This window comes from Misgurnus anguillicaudatus, chromosome 15, assembly GCF_027580225.2.
Source record: "Misgurnus anguillicaudatus chromosome 15, ASM2758022v2, whole genome shotgun sequence".
NCBI lineage: Eukaryota > Metazoa > Chordata > Actinopteri > Cypriniformes > Cobitidae > Misgurnus > Misgurnus anguillicaudatus.
In genome coordinates this window covers 11,511,215-11,526,147 of record NC_073351.2, presented here as the reverse complement: position 1 = coordinate 11,526,147, position 14,933 = coordinate 11,511,215, and the positions used below count along the sequence as shown (strand labels likewise).

General features: G+C 36.5%; 2 protein-coding genes across 8 annotated transcripts in view; one reads left to right on the top strand and one right to left on the bottom strand.

Annotated features, from left to right (window-relative positions):
* Positions 1 to 131: 131 nt before the first annotated feature.
* blvrb (biliverdin reductase B) lies at positions 132 to 3,344 on the bottom strand. The gene is made up of 5 exons (XM_055174752.2): positions 3,095 to 3,344; positions 933 to 1,094; positions 721 to 810; positions 507 to 638; positions 132 to 302 (listed from the first exon to the last, which is right to left on the bottom strand). The coding sequence occupies exons 1-5, from the start codon at positions 3,177 to 3,179 to the stop codon at positions 148 to 150; spliced, it is 624 nt and encodes a 207-aa protein (XP_055030727.1). The 5' UTR covers positions 3,180 to 3,344; the 3' UTR covers positions 132 to 147.
* A 3,148-nt stretch (positions 3,345 to 6,492) lies between these two features.
* The window catches only part of sptbn4b (spectrin, beta, non-erythrocytic 4b), a 76,610-nt gene continuing 68,169 nt past the window's right edge, over positions 6,493 to 14,933 (top strand). For 6 of the 7 annotated variants that reach the window (XR_012357665.1, XM_073853389.1, XM_073853386.1 and 3 more), the window contains exon 1: positions 6,496 to 6,885. The gene's annotated coding sequence lies outside the window, so the exon portion shown is untranslated. Of the gene's footprint in view, positions 6,886 to 14,933 lie in introns of all 7 variants that reach the window. The other variant, XR_008636217.2, reaches the window with a different exon arrangement.

Below are 14,933 nucleotides of genomic sequence, written 5' to 3'. Positions count from 1 at the left end.
TTAGTTAAAGTGAGAAAAATTATAGGCATTACCAATTGAAGTAATTTGATCCAATTTTCACTTTTTACAGCGTAGGAACATTTATTGCTGATCAGCATATGTGTTTATAAAAAAAGGAGGCTGTAGTTAAAAAAAGGCCTGGATAGATTAGCTATATTCTCCACAAACTCCAACTGTTTTTCCATCCCATTCAGAAGTGGAAAGGCACTTGACAAAGAAATGGCCCAGGTCATGTTTGGAGATGACTCTTCCTTTCAACATGTTCTCAGTAGCAGTGTATTTTTCTGTCAGTGGTTTGTCGTCTGAAAAGACAACAGAAACAGGCACTGAAGCACACAGATATTTACTTTGCTTTACTCAATATGTTTGATTTATTAAAACATAGTTTCCTGGTGTATCATCCCGGCTACATAGCAAAAAGCTCAAGCGAATCAATGCAGAATCACATAAACAGTTTCTACAGGATGTAACGTGTAACGTGAAAGTAAGCATTTAATGGCCATTACCAGCAATGTGTGGAGGCATGACTGCTATGTAGTCCAGTCCTGATTCCTTCAAGATAGTGTACATTCTGTCATGATCTTCAGTGACCGGCACCAGGCGAGGAGGAACTTTGGAGCGATCCCACAGCAGGAACGCTGCAAAAAGCAAATTCCAGAGATTTTCACTTTAAATTAGTATTCACACTTGTATGGCCACAATTATTCCAGACATCTATACCTGACATGCATGCAACCACTTTACGGATTCCACGAGCTTTCATGACCTCCAAAATGTTCCTTGTTCCCTCAGACATCATTGTTGTGGGACCTATAGACAAAAGTGAGCAGGAAACAGTTATAATTTTTATTATTTGTTATAATAAGCTGCATTTATGAACCGCTAACCAGGTAAATTAACACAGAATTAGCTTTAAGTTTGAATCAACTCACTGAGATCATTCCTTGTCCCCAAAATGATGATGACTGCATCCTGACCCTCCAAAGTCTTCTTAACATCATCTTTGTTCAGGACATCTCCCACCACCACTCTGGAAGCCTTATGATCTGCAGGAAGCCTTGCGGGGTCTCTCACCAGCACAGTCACATTGTAACCTGCAAGAGTAGCAAACTTAAAACTAGAAAGACAAATAAAAAATAGCTATGGAGGATTTTTCTATCCATGTCGTCATCTGAGGCCTTTAGTTGGAGCAGACAGCGATTGAAAAACCCTTAAAGCCCATTTGGCAATACATAATATAGTACAGAGCATCATACGAAGTTGGTTCAGCTGTTAAAGGGACACTCTACTTTTCTGAAAATATGCTCATTCGCCAGCTCCCCCAGAGTTAAACATTTGATTTTTACCATTTTGGAATCCATTCAGCTGATCTCCGGGTTGGCGGTATCACTTTTAGCATAGCTTAGCATAATCCATTGAATCTGATCAGACCACCAGCATCGCGCCAAAAAACAACCAAAGAGTTTCAATATTTCTTATTTAACATGGCTGCAGGAGACGTAGTAATATTACGCAGCCGAAAATAGTTCCCTTAGTATCTTTCAATAGCAGGTGACAATTTTCAGGTGTTGCATAATATTATTGCGCCTCCTGCTGTCATGTTACAGCAGCAAAGTCCTTGATTATTACGCCAGAATGAGAGTATAGTTCCTAGCCATATCTACCTAGAAAATCGCAACTTTTATTTCCCGTCTGCCCGAGTACACGATGTAACTACAGAAGAAATAGGAAAAATATTGAAACTCTTTGGTCATTTCTGAGCGGGATGCCAATGGTCTAATCAGATTCAATGGACCGTGCTAAGCCATGCCAAAAGTGGCACTGCCAGAACCGGAGATCAGCTAAATGGATTCCAAAACAGCAAAAATCAAATGTTCAACTCCAGGGGAGCTGGAAAATGAGCACACCCTCAAAAAAAGTGGAGTGTCCCCTTAAGGTAAAGGCCTAATTGAAATCAGTTTATGAACAAGGTCATGGTGAAAAAGCATCATCTGAGGACTTCAATCAGAGTATTTAGTGAGATGTATTATGCCAATTAAAGGATATTAACCCCCTACTTGTTTCTTAAATATTAAAATTCTAATAAGTTGTACAGACAATGTAATTTATATCTGTATGGTTACAGACTGTGCACAAAAATGACAATAAATTCAAGAAAAGGCAAACTGATGAACACCACCCTCTCTGCAACGTCTGGATAAGTGTGTTTTTGCTTATCTTTAAAACTGCCTCATGCTTTATGACTCAGCAGAAACATTTATTTGCATAACAAGGTCAATTTGCAAATGTCTTGTGATCTGAATTGTATAAAAAGGAAATAAGTAAGCAATTTTTTTATGAACTAATAAAGAACCCAACACTTTGTAAAAAGTTAAGTCTGGATACACTTAGCATTTAATTTTCTCGTGTGTGGTCTCTAAATTCTTTTGAACTTTGAATTCAAATATAAATTATATAATTACTTAAACGTGAAGGAAAACCACACTGTAAAATTATATATTTTATTGCATTTAAATTTTTAAGTTTAGTCAACTTGACTTTACAATTAATTTCAACTTTTTGACTAGTGAGGAGTTGCTACAAAATATAGATTAGTTTAAGTTATTCCAACTTTTTATTTGTTATGATTTATACTCCTCACTAGTCAAAAAAGTTTAAATGAATTGTAATTTAACTTAGAAATGTAAGTGCAACAAGGATTTTTTACAGTGTAGTAAAAGCATAGGTCCAGTTGTTGAAAAAATAAAGTGTGCAGAGCTGTAATGCAGGTAAAAGAAAGCTACTTTGATAACAAACATGCATATCCCATTCCTCCATTCGTTTTATTGAATAGGTTTGATTGCTTTACTATAGTTTAAATGTGGAAGACAGTAAAGAACAAATAGGTTTGAGTGGCAGTGTAAACATGATATTATTATTTTTCTCAAAGTCAAACCCTGTCTAAAACATGACACATCTCTCTAAACATGTTTAAGGTCACATCTACAGTCGGCTAGTTTCACGTCATTCTCTCTATTTATTACTGTAACACACAGGAAAACAAAAGATATGACATAACAGAAATGTCCCAAATCACTGTGTAGGAGTCTTTTACCTGCAGACACTGCAATAGGTAAGGTCGCTAACCCCGTCATCCCCGTGCTGCCGAAGATCGCCACATTTTTAATAGCATCAGACATATCGGCGTGTAGAAAAGCTCGTGGTCTGTGTAACTTGGTAATAGTTTTTAATCTGAAGTCTAATGGCAACTCTGACCTTAACGCGGTTAACGTAACAGTGTCATGTAAGTTACGGTTACGCCTCTTTCAGGAAAAGCTACAAACACCGGCACGCCCTCGATTTGATCACTGTTTACTGTAGTTGCTACGGATATATGATAGACTTCTGAACTGACCAATCAAAGTCGGCTTTAAAAAGCTTTCAACCAATCAAAGGAAAGAATGTTCGTTAAAGGGCGGGACTTGTCGAAATACGGGCGCTTGAAGAAGTAACCACCCCCAGTTTTCTTAAAGGGGAAACGATCTTTTATAATAAAATTAAACCTGTCCTCTAATACAGTTGTTCTCAATCCTGGTCATGGAGCCCCATGAGTTAAATCAGTTGTTTTTTTATATAGGAAGACATCTAAAACATTCTGGGGAGGGTGCCTGCACGTAGGACTGGGCTGAGAAACATTGCTGGTTTTCAAACTGGGGGCCCCGAGATTGTGCCAGGGAGGGGCCAGTATTATGACATTTTATAAAAATACATTAGTTTATCATAAATTCTGTGTAATAAAACTTTAGAAAAATAAGGCTACTAACTAACAGCATTATATAATTTAATCAGTTTTGTTTAATTTAAATTGTATGCTTTAGAATGTTTTATGTCATACATTTTCTTTGGGGTGCCACAAAGGGTGAGATGATCCTCACTAGATCCAACTCCTCCCACTTTATATACTTTGCTCCACCAAATGAACCAGTATATTTGCGTTGTTGCAGCCGGCAATTAGTTGCAACCTGTGGTCACCAACGTTTGCTCTTATCAATTTAAGTGTACGTTTGATTAATAATATTGTCGAGAAAGATTCATAATTTAGTATGTAATAATCACAGTTAGGTGTAGAGGGAGGTAAGTTAGGACACGTTCCCGATAGTGTGATATCACTGAAGGGATTTATTTGCAACCCGTGGTTGGCTGTATACATTATCCCACTTATTACACGGCTATTCCTATATGAGTAAATACAAAAACACAATTTTATTTGATTTCTTTTATTAGCACATTTGTAAGAAAAGTAAACCTTCTGCTAGGAAAACCTGTTTCCTGTCTGTAAGCAAAGACGCGTTAAAACAAGTTCAAAGTCCATACAAGATAAACATTCAATTTATTAATTCCTAAATAACATGACATATATGTTTATATCTATGCATATTTATACTGTATACATTCATAGGTATTAAACTGTGGTAACTGTGGTAAGATTAGTTGTAGTACCCAAAATGTTTTACTCCAAAACATTATAGCAAAAAACCTTATTTCACTTGTATTGTCATAGGTAAAGTTTGTTTTTCCGTCAAAAGAATAACTTAATTTAGTTATGACTAAATGCGGAAATGGTAATGCAAAAAGTGTATGACATGTCTTGTGGTAAAACTGTCGACCAATCGAAATGCAATGGGAAGAGAATACTGGACCTGGATCCAGCCCCGCCCCCTGGATCTGGATCCAACCCCGCCCCCTGGATGTCATTCTGCAGTGAGGCGCTACTGCAAAGGGCACAAGTGTGGGCCACCGTACACATGGGGGGCCGCACACCACAAAAGTTTAAGAACCACTGCTCTAATGCATCTTTATTTTGGACAATTGTTGCCCACCTTTTAAGGTGTCTCATTAAATATAGTGTGACTGTGAAGCCTATGGGAGTTTTCACACTTTTCCACAATTCATAATTCTTGTTTTCACTGTTCTGTTTTTGTTTCTCTGGGTTAGCAACTGTGTATTGCCATAATTATGTTGTGTTAGTCTGGTCTTTTGCAGGGCTTAAAAATTCAGAGTTACAATAAAATAAAACAAATTTTACAAGTGTAAAATGAACTAACTTAAGAGAATGTGTTGACAATGGCTATAAAAAATTAAAACAAAAAAAAATTATGTTAGAGTTTGTGGTATTTTATTACCATTAGACCAATTTTGATGAGGTTTCTACAAATTTTTCCTTAAAACTATTTATTTAGGCTATACTTACTGTAATAAATTATAGTTACTGACCTCCTTTATAGATAAAAAAGATGTCCTAATACCAAAACTCCAGATTTTTTATTGTAACAATAATACTTGGTATTTTGGCGTAATTTAGTTTGCTAAAAAACTAACAGTTCAAAGTTTGTGTTATTAAACCATGATACATTTTTTGTAGGGTTGCTTACTTTTTTGACTGTACAAATACCACACAATGATGACTTTTTGAAAAATCCAAACAAAGTTTAAGTGTGTGTGCTTTGCAGCCCAGTCTCCTGAAGATGTGTATAAATAGCACGAAGTGTAAAAATCGTGCAATACATACACCAAATTCCACTTTGGCGTGCATATGATACGCCAGTCCATCCCATTCACTTAAACGGTGCATCTTTTTTTGTCGTTTTATTTATTGGTTTCTCAATTTTTTTTGCTATTTTTTACCATTTTCGCTTGGGTTTAGGGTTAGAACAACTTTTTGTTATATAAAAATGACATTCAAACCCCAACTCTAACCCCAACTCCAAGCGACCATGGCTTAAATATGGACAAAAACATAGAGAAACCTGTATATTAAATAACCTCATTAAGCAAATCTAAAATCTAACCCTAAACCCAAGCGAAAATGGTTTAAAAAACAGAAAAATTTGAGAAACCAATAAATAAAACGACAAAAAAAGATGCACCGTTTAAGTGAATGGGAAGGACTGGCGTATCATATGCACGCCAAAGTGGAATTTGGCATATGTATTGCACGATTTTTACACTTCGTGCTATTTATACGCATCCTCAGGAGACTGGGTAGGTTTTGGATCAACTTTTCCAAAAAATGCACTTAATTGAAAATGCCCAATATAGTAAATTAAAGATCTTTGAAAGCAAAAATAAATAAATAAATAAATGCATTGCCTAAATCAGTGGTTCTCAAACTGAGGGCCGCAAAATGGTGCCAGGGGGGCCCCAGTTTTATGACATTTTATAAAATACATTCATTTATTATGAATTCTGTGTAATTAAACCTAAAAAAAAATAATAAGCCAACTAACCAACAGCACTACTAGGTATAATTTAATATGTTTTGTTTAATTAAAATATTACATTTTAGAACTGTTTTTGTCATAAATTTTCTTTCGAGGGGCCGCGAAAGAATGCACCGTACACAAGGGGGGCCGCACGCTGAAAAAGTTTGAGAACCACTTGGCTAAATCATGTAAAACATATCTTTGTGCTGTGTGTGCGTGTATCTGTGTGTGTGTGTGCGTGGGTGCGTGCGTGCGTGTCTCGCTGTGGCATCCCCACCATACTGCTGCTGCGCTGTATTCTCCTCCGCGAGAGCGCGCGTATCCGGTGCACGGGATATCCGACCTCACCGGTTATCCGACCGATCAAATCTGCCATCATACACATATTTTAACGTCACGCGTGTGATATCACCCTTAAAGGCGGGGTACTGACCGGCATCATCAAAAGTACCGAGTGGCGTTTTGCGCCATACAGCTCATTCTTATTGCATCTGAACGCTTCTTTCTACCTGACTGAAGTATGCCAGAGAAAAGAGACAGCGGAACGGTGAATGCATCCCGGGATTATTGATATCACATCGCATGAGAATCAACGTCGTTTGGTCTGTGGCATAAACCTTCATCCTTAGGAGTGGGTGTACAGGTAAGGACGCAATGAATTGCATATAATAGAGAGCAGTGATATACATACATTGCTGCAATTATATGGGAAATGCAGCGGCCGGCCTGTACTATTGGCCACATTGCTACTGCAGTCAATCTGGGCCGTGTCTTAGGTTGATATTTTACTGGAAGCATGCTGTTGGTGGAGTGCTTGTAAATGGTATTTGAAAAGGTTTGCACGGTTTACTATGCAGCGTATTTGATTACATTGGAGCACACGGAGTAAAGTTGCTAATAAGCTGTATAACTGAATGTGTCAGGCCTGTGTTATACATCAGTTATATTAAATGAAACAACCGCGACCTAAACATCAGATATGTGTGCTTTTGAAGACGCACATAATCATAAACGAGACTGAATGTAAACGGTGATCGAGATCAGTAACGCGGTATGCGGTAAAGCACTAAAATACATCAGTCATGCTAACTATATCTTTATATACCGTATAGCTATAATCCTATAGAGGCACTTAAGTAATAGAAATTACAAGTGTATTGTATTTTCACAAAACGTTATGTTGAAACGCTCGCTATCATTGCATGACTTGCAGCAATGGCTTGCTGTCTGGTAGGGTTGTGCAATTTCTACATCTTCGTTACCAAGAGGCAGGACATGTGACAATGTGGTTAAATGCAAATTGTAAGCTATATGCTTTTATTTACATATGTGCATAAGTAGCCTAATGTTTGTATTGTCTTATGAAATTAGTCACAACTCTGCGGTTTTCCTTTGAAAATGATTCCTTATAAAATAACACGTGCAAGTGGAGTATAATAAGACTACTTGTGATGTAGTAACCTTCACTCTTCACAATCTTTCACAGTGACAAAAGATTAAAGGCTTGTATTACAGCAATGGATCTGGACATGGTGTGATGTCATAGCGTCAGCGCTGTCCGTGGTGCTGACGTCGTCTGTCGCACATTTCAATCAGATCAAAACTGGGCTTATGAAACTCATACATTTTTATAAGTTATGATCTGATGTGTTCACTGTAAAGTCGTATAACTTAATTTGGACATTTTTGAGATTTTTATTAGGTGTGGTGACAACGATTTTTATTAGGTGTGGACACACAGGTTTGCATAGTTATTAATGTTATTTGAAAATAATTAATGACATTAATCCTACGGATTGCACTTCTAATTTATCAAGATATTTATCTTCCTATCAAGAAATGAATGATGGTAGTAGCAAGCAAAGGGATTAAGAGAAAGAAAGAAAAAAGAAAGAGAGAGACAAGTTCCTTTGCCCCTGGTTTGACAGCCTTCACGGTAATGCAGTATGGCATGGTCTCCCTCAGGTTCTCTTCATTTATCTAAACACTGGATCACTATTTTATTCCCTGAAAGCAACCTTGCAGCATGGGAAGAAGGACCAGCTTCTGATCTATATCTGACCTATTTGAATTAAACCCAACATAAAACGTCCTTTCTAAAGGTCAATAAGAAAAACAGTTTTTGTTAAGGCACATTTTTGTTTAAGATAATCTTTCTTTCTTTCTTATTTTTTCTTTTTTTTTTTGATGCAGTCTTATAAGATAAGATTTCCAAGTGCAGGTTTTTCTGCAGGGTGGTCTAATGTTGCAGCATAAGCAACAAAATGCTAATAGCTTGCTTGTTTTACAAGCTGTGGGGGGATACAGTGAACTATACCTGCAGTCATGATATTACATTTACTTCAGAATTTTGATTTTTGACTACTGGTGCATTATTTAGATTCATTTAAAGAGCCACACAGATCCAAAATCGGAACTGACCTGTATTGCAGTGTGTCATGCTGTGTGTCCATCAATGTAAACAATGTGCAAAGTAGTTGAACCAAAAAGTGCACGATTAATAAAGTTATTGGCTTCTAAAGCATGGAGTCGACTCTGAATGGCTGAAACGAGTCGTGATATGGATTGGATCTCCTGCCTGACTTTTTCCACGTCACACAAATGCTTCCACGTCACACGAGATAATAATCTCCGCCTACAGCCTTGCCCACGGGAGAAACGAAAACTATGACCCGCCCACAGCTAGTTAGTGTGTAAACATCCAACCCTATATCACAAAATTGCATGACTATTTCACGCATGGACCAGCGTGAAAATGTCACGCTTTGCCGCGTTTGAGCGTGAGCATGTCACGCTTTTCTGTTTGTGTCACTGTCACGTATTGGTTACTCAACTTTTTTGTCCTATTTTCAAACCATTGTCGCTTCGGTTTAGGGTTAGATTTGGTGCTTGTGTTATATGTCACTTTAAGTATTTGTCACTTTAAGTATTGGTTTATAAAAAAAAAATTTACAATACTTATTCTTTTATATTTTCTAAACTTTAACCAATTGTCACCTGACGTTGGGGTTAGAGTTTGTTTAGGTAAGGATGTCATTTTATGTAAATCTAACCCTAAACCGAAGCGACAATGGTAAGAAATTAGGACAAAAAAGTTGAGTAACCAATACGTGACAGTGACACAAACAAAAAAGCGTGACATGCTCACGCTCAAACGCGGCAAAGCGTGACATTTTCACGCTGGTCAATGCGTGAAATAGTCACGCAATTTCGTGATACTGGGTTGAAACATCATATCACGCTGTGTTTTCAGTTTGTGTTGTTTTCACTACCAAAGGAGACTTTTTCAAGGAGGGATATACTAAACGTGTCTGGCTGTGAAGAATCAGTGGTTAAAATAAATTTTTAAAGGAGGGATTTAGACGTTTGCCAATGAAAGATGGTTCAGTACCCACTTTATTTAGAACAACATGCATCTCCTAACCACAACCTGTAAGTATGATTATAGCTACATACTTGCTTAAATGAGTGTAAAATGTCTATCGTCGTTTTTATTGCTTGGATTAATGATGAATGATGTCGTTGTTTAAACTCTATATACTGTCAGAGTCACGATAGCAAGCGGCTAGCGCATGCTCACTTACGGTTTTGCTACGACCCGGTTAGCTTACATATATGCTTAAATGAGTGTAAAATGTTAGTTTCTATCGTCGTTTTTATTGCTTGGATTAATGATGAATGATGTCTATATACTGTCAGAGAGTCACGTTAGCAAGCGGCTAGCGCATGCTCACTTACGGTTTTGCTATGACCCGGTTAGCTTACATAAATGTTTAAATCAGTGTAAAATGTTAGTTTCTATCTTAGTTTTTATTGCTTGCGTTAATGATGCATGATATGTATTGATGTCGATAATGTCTTCTCAGTAAATCATGTTAGCACTAGGTCAATATACATATAGTTGCACTATTGTTGGTCTGTGCCGCTGATCTGTGGTCTGTGCAGAGACTCTGTCAGTTGACCAATCAGAGCAGAGTAGGCTACTGAAAGGTCGGGTTTAGGCAGACTGAGTCGTTGAACGGCTTCACACGAATCGTTTGGAGATCTCTGAGAAATGCGGTAATTTTAAATTAATATTTTGAGAAAATTACAGTGTTTTTTGACCATTTAAACCTGTTGTCAGGGACTTATAAACAGTGATAGGATGCTTAAAATTGTCATCTTACCGGCTCTTTAATAACCTAGCAAGCTACACCTCTTTGTATTTTTCAGACTGGTTTTGTTGGAAAATCTGTGAAATTTAAACTAATTTTAAATGAAAGCTGAGAGTAAAAACACATATTTAAAGATTAAGAAAAAAATTTTGCAAAATGTGTGCAAATCTTTGAAAACAACAAGCAGTCCAACACCAAAAAGCTTTTTGCAAAGTTTTGTGTGTGCAGATTTGGTGTAGACCCGATTAATAATTTTGTGCAGTACTAATTTACTATATATAAGCTAAAGTCATAGGAGCAAGTCATGGTTGGCCATTGAATTGTGTCCTGTTCTGATTTCTGATTTGCTTCAGTCCCTTATAAAACAGGCTCCTTTATTTTTTCTTTGTCAAACTGTGTGTGTCTGGGAGGTTGTAGAAGGCTGAACAGAGTTTACATACCAGCTTTGTTGGTGATGCAGAGATTTATTGACCAATCACTACTTTAAGTGCAGCCCATAGCCATATAATAATGAGCAGCACTCTGCAACAGATAGCAGCCAAATAAAGGCCATATTGCCAACTTCTACCTACTTACAGAGACAAACAAACCTTTTTCACACATCTATTCTAATAAATAAATAAGATATAATTAATTGATTTAACAATTAACTAAAAAATCTGGTCTTTGGATACACTCATCTACTTATGAGTGTGCTGTTTGTGTGGTTACGTTTCTTGAGACGGATGAGATGTGGAGTTAATTCTGTGTGTTTGAATGCCTGAAGTCCAATGTCAATCTCACAGCTGTGTTTGTCAGTGAGAAACACATCATACAGATCCTGCATTCAGAGTCTTGTCATATCCAGTAACATCAGGTGCTATAAAAGAATAAAGTCCTAAAAGGCCCAGTAAAGACAAGAGAGAGGTCAAGCTGTTGGTATCATAATAGTGCCAAATGAAAATCTTGGTACTATATTTACTCTAAAAACACATTCTAAAACTTTTTTCTTACTGCTTTGTGTGTTTGTGTACGTGTAGCCAGATTTTAAGGCCAGATTTACTAAACGGGGCAAATTAGCATGAAAGCGCAAATCCAAAAAAAGCGCAGATCGGAGCTGAAATATCTACTGGTTATTTACCAAACAGGCGCAAATTAATGATTTCCTGCTGATTTCCATAATGACCAACGCAATCGACTAAGTTCGGGTCACAAATATGCAGAGCTGATAGGGTGTGCTTGAATTCAGCACCACGGACATTGCAGCAGAAATGTTGGGGTGTGTAATCATAGGACACTGAAAAGAACTGGAGGACAAAAGAATTAAGGTTCACAAGACGTTTTGAAACGTCTGGTGTGACTTCCCCTATAGTGACTCCTCTTTTATTTACTTAATCGTTTGGCAAACAATATTTTTGAGTAATATTTTCCTCTGGCATTCCAAATAAACTGTTACATCTTAAAACCCTCTGCCTTGTATAATGCGGTCTCTGTGATTCCTCTTTTTTTTTTCAACAATTGCAGCCATTTCAAGAGCAAAATGATTTAAGACATGCTTTTTTCTGCGTTAAATAATGGTGCAGATACCAGTCATATCACACACGCAAACATTAGTAAATTACTTTGCATGAATCATTTATATAATCTCCTCCCATACATTTTGTGTCTAAAAGGGAAATGCATATACAATAAGGTCAGTCACATCATATCTGAATGTTAGTGTACTCTTAAAAGTTGACAAAACGGACACTTCAGCAGATATACATCACATTTAAAATTTTACAGGGAAAAAAGAATAAAGATATTGATGACTCATCTTGTTTGCAGGAACATAGACATTTTTTGTCCAATAAAATTCTCTGTAGTGCCATTTTTTTTGGAAAAGTTCTGTCTTGAATGAGAACATCACCACCCCCTAAATTATAAACACGATCCTCTTTTGACTAGCAATAGTTAATAATGCCTCATCAATGTGTCTGTGATGATAACTCAGTGGTTCCTGTATAGCTCAGTGGTAGAGCATTGCGTTAGCAGGGCAAAAGGTCATGAATTTGATCCCAGGGAACACACATACTGAAAAAAATGTGTACCTTGTAATGCAAGTCGCTTTGGATAAAAGTGTCTGCCAAATATGTAAATGATAACATTAGTGTTTTATTTCTTTTCCATGTCATCAGTTAGTTGGAAAATTTATAGGATTTTGCAAATAGCTGGAATTTGAAACTGCCTCTGTTTGCTAGTGTCCATCAAGGGAAGTCTGTTTTATGACAAATTTGTTAAACCAAATGTTTGCTATGCGAGTTGCGCTAGGAAATACGTCAACCTGATAAGGTTTATTTGTCAAATCATTTCACAGTGTCTATAAAACAGGTGCATGTAATACTTAACATAAAACTTTATGGAATGTGCGACGGAAGTATCATCCATGCTGCTGTAATTTATGGAATACTCATATCAGTTTGGCTTATTTTGTTGTTTGTATCAAGTTCATTGCTTGTGAATGCTGTATGCTGAATACTGAAGTAATCTCCATGCACCAGAACTCGTGTTCAGAGACACGAATCCCTGAAAGATTTAAATCTTTGTTTCATCTCTGGCACATCCTACTCTTTTTTCCGATGAGGTATGAGATTTCTCACTAGAGATTCCAGCTATAAGGTTTTGTTGAGCAGGATGAGTTAAGTAATTCCTGTTGATTTGTGGGTGTATTATTTCGAGGTGGGAGTACTATTATAGGTCAGGTTTACATTTTAATATAAAGTGTATGGGATCATTTTTTACAACAAGACACTGTTGCTCTAAAATAATAGGCTCATATATCTTATTTTAAACTACTTTTTTGGAATCTAAGGTTGTTTAAGATGGCTACACATATTTCTGGTTCCCCTTTATTAATTTCTACACTATGGGATTTTGCAACTCTGAGACTACAATCTTCAGTATATATCAAAATATTGATAAAATAACTTTACTGTTTTACAATTTGGTGCCAATTTTGAAAATTTTTGCATACCTTTTCCTCTGTTTGCCTATTGTTAAAGATTATATTACAGTCTCAGAAATAAAGGTATAAACGCTGTCACTGGAATGGTACCCTTTAAAAATGTCCTTATGCAGTATGTACCATTTAGGTACAGATAAGCATACATTTGGTAACATGCACTCTTTAGATAAAAAGTTATTATTACATTTACAAATCAATATACATATAGAAAGCATATAAAAAAATTAACACGTTTTCATATTTCTTTCATAGACGTGTGTGTGTGTTAAATAATGGGGGATGGGGTTGAGATTTTGGGTTTTATGAGAACTGGGGGAAGGGAGCAGCAGTCTGTATCTGTGTGCTGCATTTTCTCCAGACAATAATGACTGACATCTCTATGAAAGTGTGAGGCAATAGAGCAGACCACAGCTCATGCCTTACACACAGTGTCTGTGTTTGTTTATAGCTATGAGAACAGTGACTGTAATGATGAAGTGGCACATATGATAAAGAGCACAGACATATGATGCTTGAGTTGTCCTCTGCAGACAGTGCAGGGGGGATGGGGTAAGGCATTAGCCTCCTAAATCTGTTAGAAAGTCATTCATACTAAATTCATTTATCATGACCGGATAACAATTTGTTTTTATGAGGTGGCTGGTTGTGCATTTTTGTACAATTCGCTTTTGCCCCGCGAGTCGTGACTTACTGTATTTGTTTTTTTTAATAATAATGAGTTTTGATGGTTCACGTCGTACGGTTTCATATGAATTAGCCTACACTGTAAAAAATAATTTGCTGCCTTAAAATGTTTTGTTAAATCAACTCAGATTCACAAGTCATGTTAACAGAGATGAGTTGTCACAACTCAACTCAATTTATTTATATAGCGCTTTTCACAATTGGTAATTGTTTTAAAGCAGCTTTACATTAATAGAAGCAGTGAAAAGCACAGAAAATCGACAGATAGCATAACATAATACAGATAGCATAAGCAGCTAAATTTGCTGCGGCTATGAATCAACATTATAAGCAAGCGTATTACTAAGTTAAGCCAATGAAGGCTGCCTCCCGGGTTGAAAAACAACTGAGAAAAGTCAACTTCATTTTATAAGTTATAACAACTCACCTGTAGTTATAACAACTCTATAGTCAAGATAAATAATAGTCAGTTGAAATGACTTGTAAATCTGAGTTAATTCAACAAAAAATTTTAAGGCAGCAATGTATTTTTTACAGTGTAATCATAAAATTCGTACATGTTCCCATCAGAGGTTTGTTGCCCACTAAATTTTTTTGTTGACTCAACTCAGATTTGCAAGTCACTTACTATTATTTATCAAGATAAGTTGCTACAACTTATAAAGTGAAATAGACTCTTTTCAACTATATTTTGCACGTTATAACAACTTATCTGTAGTTATAACAACTCATCTCTATTCAAGATAAATAATAGTAAGTTGAAATGACTTGTGAGTTGATTCAACCAAAAAATTTAAGGCGGTAAAGAATTTTTTTACAGTGTAAGAGTCATGCACATTTTATTTATTTATAAGTTAACGGGAAAATCTG

Bases quoted from the DNA above. Each gene is read 5' to 3' on its own strand.
- blvrb (XM_055174752.2), bottom strand. From the start codon at position 3,179: ATGTCTGATGCTATTAAAAATGTGGCGATCTTCGGCAGCACGGGGATG. The intron at 1,095-3,094 runs GTAAAAGACTCC...CTACTCTTGCAG, and splicing joins ACCTATTGCAGTGTCTGCAG to GTTACAATGTGACTGTGCTG. The intron at 811-932 runs GTGAGTTGATTC...TTTTGTCTATAG, and splicing joins GGGGACAAGGAATGATCTCA to GTCCCACAACAATGATGTCT.